Here is a 7500-nt window from a genome sequence, read left to right as displayed (position 1 = left end):
GGCAGCAGCTCCTCAGTCGCTCAGGACACAATGGACTACTCTGTTGAATCTATTGCCACCCACGAATTGGGACACAGGTTTGGCTGTCATTGTTGCTGTTTTGACCTTTTTGTTGCCTTTTACTGCTGCTGCTGCTGCTGCTGCTTCTTCTTCTTCTTCTTCTTCTTCTTCTTCTTCTTCTTCTACTTCTTCTTCTTCTTCTTCTTCTTCTTCTTCTTCTTCTTCTTCTTCTTCTTCTTCTTCTTCTTCTTCTTCTTTTTTTTCTTCTTCTTCTTCTTCTTCTTCTTCTTCTTCTTCTTCTTCTTCTTCTTCTTCTTCTTCTTCTTCTTCTTCTTCTTCTTCTTCTTCTTCTTCTTTCTTCTTCTTCTTCTTCTCTTCTTTCTTCTTCTTCTTCTTCTTCTTTCTTCTTCTTCTTCTTCTTTCTTCTTCTTTCTTCTTCTTCTTCTTCTTCTTCTTCTTCTTCTTCTTCTTCTTCTTCTTCCTTCTTTCTTCTTCTTCTTCTTCTTCTTCTTCTTCTTCTTCTTCTTCTTCTTCTTCTTCTTCTTCTTCTTCTCTTCTTCTCTTCTTCTCCTTCTTCTTCTTCTTCTTCTTCTTCTTCTTCTCTTCTTCTTCTTCTTCTTCTTCTTCTTCTCTTCTTCTTCTTCTTCTTCTTCTTCTTCTTCTTCTTCTTTCTTCTTCTTCTTCTTCTTTTCTTCTCTTCTTCTTCTCCTTCTCTTTCCTTCTCCTTCTTCTTCTTCTTCTTCTTCTTCTTCTTCTTCTTCTTCTTCTTCTTCTTCTTCTTCTTCTTCTTCTTCTTCTTCTTCTTCTTTGTCATCATTGTCGTTATCCATATGGTTACCGTCGTCATCTTGTGGTCAATCTGTGATAGTCCCACCTCCTTCTTCAAGTGATGGAGATTCAGTCTAAATCAACGTCCATATGAAGGGAAAATATCATGCGGTGTAATGTGACATACAGCCGGAAATAGTCATTAATAAAATGCGTTTGAGTTGAAGTAAAATACTCAAATCTGCCTGCACTCTACCCATGCAATAAACTATGTTCAACCTTAATTGTTTAAAGTCTGGTTGAAAAAAATTCAGTGAGAACTTTTCCAACTGGCGGTCAATAATCAAAAGCTGGTGGCATCAACTTCATTTATTCTATTGAATGAATAAGATAAGATCAGGTATACTTTATTAATCAGATTGGAAATTATCACAATATGTTACACATCATTCATTGTTATATTAACAAAACTTTATACATTATCATGAACTAATTGATAAAAATACGAAGCTAAATTAGGACAAAAAAATAATATAAAGCAGCGGGTACAAGCAAACTATAAAAATCGGACATGTAGTTCAAATAGAATTGTAAAAATGGATTTGTCATGAATGTCATGAAAATAGAATTTTGGAAATAGATTGGGAAGGATAGCACATAGCTAAAACAGGGTGATAAAAAGTAAAACGTGATATTTGAATGTATAGATTAATATGTTTGCTACCTGCTTCAGTCCTTTGATAAGTGAATGTATAGACATTATAAACATATCACAGACAATTGAGTCTTACCCAAAAGAGCAAAGAAGTGGAACAGCCTCCCAGAGAAAATTGTCTACGCACCCAACAAACATCTTGTGCGTCTCCCTAATGTATCATACAGAGCAGCATTAATTGTCAACATGATTGCGCTGGTTGCCTTAACCCGAAGAAGAAGACAGTGTTGTGCCTTTTTCTTTTCTAAGCACTGCGTGGCATTTTCCCCTCTGAGCGGTATTTCAGTGCTAGGTCAACCTGACCCCATTAGTGGGGTCAACCTATGGGTGGAACAGGTAGCGGTCAGTAGGAATCTGTGATGCCACTGAAGGTAATTAATTGTTGCAATATTTCATGGTATTGCTCAGTTGCTAACACAAATATGAAAATTGTTCCCTCACCACAAGCAAAGCAAGGGTTTCTTTCATCATATGCCATGGTTGATAATAATTTATCCTCTTAAGGCTGCTCATAAGAGAGGTGTCAATCTAGTGGTTTTTGAGCTATCAATGAAATTAATTTGTTGTAATTTGCATATCAATAATTTAATTCCCAGCGTCAGAAAATGATTGAAACAAGCATCATTATAAAGTAAAAATGATGATCTTGACACATGCCAAGTTTTGTCGTCCGGGCAGTAAAACCTTAAAAGATATGAATTTTTTATTGTAAATTTCTTATTTGGCATGACTTGGTGAGATCCTCATTTTCTCTCTCATAGTATTCCATGCCATGAATTATGTCCAAATATATGTTTAGGAATAAAATATAAACCATTAGACGAAAATATACTAATATTATTTTTTAACTGATTTAAATATTATGAGTTTTGGGCACATTTGAATGCCAACTTTTTAATGGCTTGATAACTTTTTTCTATACTTAAATCCCTTACGATTCAAGTCAAAATTATATTTTTTTATGACTGTTGGGCATTATAGTTTGAAGATGTATACGGTACTGCTTTTGTGTGGTTGTCTCAGGAAATGCCGACTTTATAGTGTCATATAGGTGTCAATGTTTAGGGTATTCTTGCATGTTGAATAAGTAATATAATGTAAGTTCAAGTTCTCTTTTTGTGCACAAGTGAATGTGTTAACTTTTTATAGACTGAAGCGTCCAGATATATATGGCAGTGATTTCCCAAAGATTAAATGATCTGCTGTGGTATGCCTGTGGTGTTGTACTGATTTGACTCTGGTTGTTATTCAATTGTTTTATCTCTAAATTTGACTGACTGGAGTTCAATGGTATATCAGATGACTTTATAAGACAATGACTAAATGTGTATTCTTGGAAGAAAGGAGATGATTCTATATAACCTGTATGGACAGTGTGTTCGTTTTGAATATAGTTGGTCAATAAAGAGATAAAGGTTACTACTTGGAATAAACTATATGTCCTCGTAATTTTGAATCCTCTTTTGTCCACATACTATGTCCGTCTGTTTGAGCAAATCATTTAATTTAACAGTACCAGTGCTTAGTGTTAGTTGTAATTGATGATTGATACTGCAATATTTGTAGCATGTCCAGTAACCTTGTTGGGCGATTGATTTTTTTCTTGTAAAGAAGTCATACTTTATAGGCAGATTGATAGTAAATTGAGATATTGACATCATACACAATATTGGTTTTTAGTCTTTACTGGTCAATAAAATATTATCTTTATGAGTTATTTTACCACATAAAGACATAAATCATATCAGTTTACTGTTATGATCAACACAACTGTTTGAGAGGAACGGAATTGGTAAAAACAATATACAGAACTTACAAAACTATGAATAAATCAAGAAAATCAACTGCCAATATGATAATATTGAACAGGAACATAGATGCATATATGTACTTTTGATATTTATTAAAATTCTTGAGATACTGCCGCTGAGTTTTGAATAACAAATTTTTTATTTAAGTGCACCATAATTTACAAGCGCTTAAAATTAGATCAACAATTTGTGATATTCAAAGAAAACTATTAACCACAAGAATGTCAAATTTTCACTGATGTTTAGAAAGACAACTGATTTTTCAAATCAAAATAATATAAAGTGAAAGAGTCTGTTATTGTTTTCCCGCTATACAGACATATTATAAGACCATAAATATCCATAATTGCCCCCATTGGACACGGCACTGCCTGATACCAGTTGAACTCCAATGACCTCATGCAGGTAGCGAGCAGGAGGGTTATTGGTCCCTTGGGAGTTCCAACTGAAATAGCGCTGATTCCACGCAGTGTAAGAGTTGTGTGATTTGTGAGTTTTTGGCATATGTCACTAAATATGCACAGTTGCACGATGATTAAAAATTAGACACCACTCACAACGTGACATGGGACTCTGTTTTGGCGCATGCAAATTGGACGATGTTGTGATAAATACAGTAATTTCAATGTAAGAAAATGACCAATCTCTTTTTCAATTCACTTTACAGTAGCATCAATCAACGTCATTATTGTCAGGGGGGGTGGTGGGTGGGGTGGGGGGGGGGGTAACTACTGCTTGACAAGTGTGCTTACATGTTTTAACATATTCCATCTTAATTATGCCATAGTTTTACAATCCATTCAGGAGCATTTAAAGTCAATGGATAAATTTTCATATTTTTCTTTTTGTCGCAAACTGTAGTGACTCTTCTCAACAGGGCATATCAAATCAAATGAAATTTTATATTTTGACATCAAAGTTCATTTCTAATGTCCAGATTACCCAGCCAGGTTTTATGCCACTTTGACAGGATGGGCCACTTATCTTATTGATGTCAAAGTATTAATGTCGCCAAGGAAAACGTGGCATGGACTCTACTCAATGTTATTATTCTCATCTCTATCTATTTTAATTTCCGGAACCACAAACAGTTTAGGAGCAGAACACGATGGATCCAGTGATGACTGTCCTGATGAACAGTACATCATGGAACCTGTTCCAACTCCACCACAATTTGACTTCCCACTTAACGCTTACAAGTTCTCTTCCTGTAGCTCTGCGGATATATCTGCACAGGTCAACTATCTGGCAACAACCCCGTAAGTCATTCTACTTACTCTTATTCCTACATGGAATTTTTTTTTTTTTTCAATTAAGTCATATAAAATTGTGAGGACATGCGAGCAATGCCTTCATCATTCCATTTATGTAATTATCTCGTCATAAATCTCTCTCTCTCTCTTTTGCTCTCTCTCTCTCTCTCTCTCTCTCTCTCTCTCTCTCTCTCTCTCTCTCTCTCTCTATCTCCCTCTCTCTCTCTCTCACACACACACACACACACACACCCACGCACACACATCAGAGACTGGTTATTTCAATATCTAAAGACCTTTATTTAAACATCTTTGTATCATATATCTTGACATTGAAATAACCTGTCCAATATTCTTTTTCCAAATTGTTGTGATTAAACAATTAAATCTATTTAATGATATACATATATTTTACCCTATTTGTTTTTAATCTTGGGGAAGGGGGAGTACTGTCGTAAACGGATTTCTCCATCAAGTTCACGATAGGTAAATGATAGGAAATAATAAAGAAAAAGTCTCCACCGAAGTGGGCGTTCTCCATATATGTAAAGGACATATATGGGCGGTTAAAAAATGCCATATTTCAAGGCATCACTCGAGTTGTCCGGGAATGTCCATCCGGTGATAAAAACAAAGTCAAAGTCAATACTTGACTATCTAATTTCAATCAGCAATCCATAGTCAAGTAGTAAGAAGAGCTTGGGAAATGACTGTAATCCCGTTTTCATACCCAATGTGACGTCACAAACTCAGGGAAGAAATAACACATAACAGTGAATTGAACTCACAGTGACACCCAATTCACAACAACAAACATTGAAACAACAATAAATACGTTCCCACAGCACGTTTGGGGGGCTGGTCTTAGTCACTCCATTCCAGGACACTATTGTGTTTATTTGGCACTTCTCTTTTCCAAGTCACTTCTACTTATAGTTGCTCCCCAACTATACTGAATCCATCTGATTGGTTTTCAAGAGGTCTCAGGTTCAATCCCCAGTCAAGGAAATTGTGACCCACCTGCTTAATTTAAATGAAGATGAAAATATAAAATCGAAACGATCAGAATAAGGAAATTATTTTTTTTAATTTCTTCTCGCCAGTGATGACGTTATTATTTCACTCAAATTGTAGAAGTTCAGTTTAAAATACAATTTTAATTCTCTTTTCCACCCCGAGGAGTTAAGGCATTGCACTGTGACCCGGAAGGTCCTGGGTTTGAACCCGACTTCAGGCACTTTCTTTTTTTTTCCTTGGGCAAGATTATAAACCCCCAATTTGGACAACATGGGTGATTCCTGTTGACATCAGACATCCTGTTTGATGGATTATCTATATTCCTTCATGGAATGCCTAGGCTACGGTATCTAATGATCAGGGCGTAATTTTTTTTTTCACCCCAACATTATAAGATTTTGAGACAATTGGTCACAATTCATTTTTGGAATACATTTTTGTCTATTTTATCTGGATATGTTGAAACCTATGATAATTTTTCTGTTCATTTTCAGTAATCTGCAGACATGTCTGCAGGAAAAATCTGGGATTCAATTCACAGCTTCGGATCTAACTGCATCATATATCCAAAACCAGTGCATGGCTCATTTTGACAGTAACTCCATCCTTTGTTTGGTGAGCGCAAATTGAATAAGATAAGAGGTTTTATCAAAAATGTAAATATTTGCATGGATTTCAAAATTTGCATAACACATTGAGTAATATTAATAGTATTAATTTTAGTGGTTGTAGTAGTAGTAGTAGTAGTAGTAGTAGTAGTAGTAGTAGTAGTAGTAGTAGTAGAAGTTAGTAGTAGTTGTTAGTAGTAGTAGTAATTGTTGTTGTTGTTGATGTTGTTGCTATTGTTGTTATTTTGTTTCTATGATCTTTAATGTTATCTTTTCAGAGTGATCGTAAACAAGATGCGATTGATGACTTGAACTATATATGCACCTCAATGGACTGCACCATTTCTGAACATCCATATTGCGAAAATATCAGGCCAGCAACAGGGACTTGCTGTGGGAATGGAAAGGTTGTTCAAACTTTCGGTCTTTAATGTTTTCCACAACTACCAACACCACCACCATCATCAGTATCATCATCATCACCATTATCATCATCATCATCATCATCATCACCATCCGAATCATTTTAATAATAATTATAATAATTTTTAAAAATGATAAGAAGAATAATAATAAGAGTAATGATAATAATAATAGTAGTGATAATAAATAATAATAATAATGATATTGATGTATGTATGAGTTACACTGTATATTAGTATGGCACCTATAAGGTGCTATGCTACACAAGCATAAAAGTGTCACGGTCACAGGGAATCCACATATCGGGACCAAGCACGTCTGTTCCTGGCTAGAGTCACAATTCCGTCAATGGGGCATAGAATCCAGCCCATGTAGTAAAGTGCCATCTGGTCTCGTAGTCAAGCTCTTCAAGTAGGTAATGAAAGTTCGACGCAGGAGGCGGTCTGCGTCCATGCGCAAGATATGCCCTGCAAAGCGGAGCCTGCGTCTCATCACTGTAGCTACCAGGTCGAATTCGGGGTGTTTTGCGGGTTCTCTGTAGTCTTCTCTCGTAGTGATGGAAAGGCATCGGCTGTTGAAGCCATTCGCAGTTTTAGTTACACCCTCTGTAAGTTGCCAAGCCTCGCAACCATGTGTGAAGACAGAGCAGACACTAGAGGCATACAACTTTATTTTCTTTCCGTGGGACAGACGGTGATCAGACCACATATGGGATAGAGAGTTGAATGTTGTTTGTGCTATTGACATTCTGTATTCAACATCAGCCCTCTCGTCACCATGGCACTGGATACGACTACCAAGGTATTCAAAGGAGTAGACATTGTCTAATCGATAGTCACACGAGGAAGGTCGCTTTCCTTGTCTCTGCGTTTCTGTTTTTGGACAATTAGGTCCGCGAGAGATCG

General features: G+C 36.1%; 1 protein-coding gene across 1 annotated transcript in view; it reads left to right on the top strand.

Annotated features, from left to right (window-relative positions):
- LOC144957068 (metalloprotease mig-17-like) overlaps positions 1–6603 on the top strand; it is a 17740-nt gene extending 11137 nt beyond the window's left edge. The window contains exons 6-9 of the mRNA XM_078888035.1: positions 1–77; positions 4386–4553; positions 6059–6179; positions 6451–6603. The exon at positions 1–77 is cut by the window's left edge and continues 32 nt beyond it. Of these exons, the coding sequence (XP_078744161.1) occupies positions 1–77; positions 4386–4553; positions 6059–6179; positions 6451–6603 (519 nt within the window). The remainder of the gene's footprint in view (positions 78–4385; positions 4554–6058; positions 6180–6450) is intronic.
- Positions 6604–7500: the final 897 nt, after the last annotated feature.

Source organism: Berghia stephanieae, chromosome 11 (genome assembly GCF_034508935.2).
Source record: "Berghia stephanieae isolate SIO BIC M18660-M18661 chromosome 11, UCSD_Bste_1.3, whole genome shotgun sequence".
NCBI lineage: Eukaryota > Metazoa > Mollusca > Gastropoda > Nudibranchia > Aeolidiidae > Berghia > Berghia stephanieae.
The sequence above is the reverse complement of the archived record's forward strand: the minus strand, read 5'-3'. Positions and strand labels throughout refer to the sequence as shown.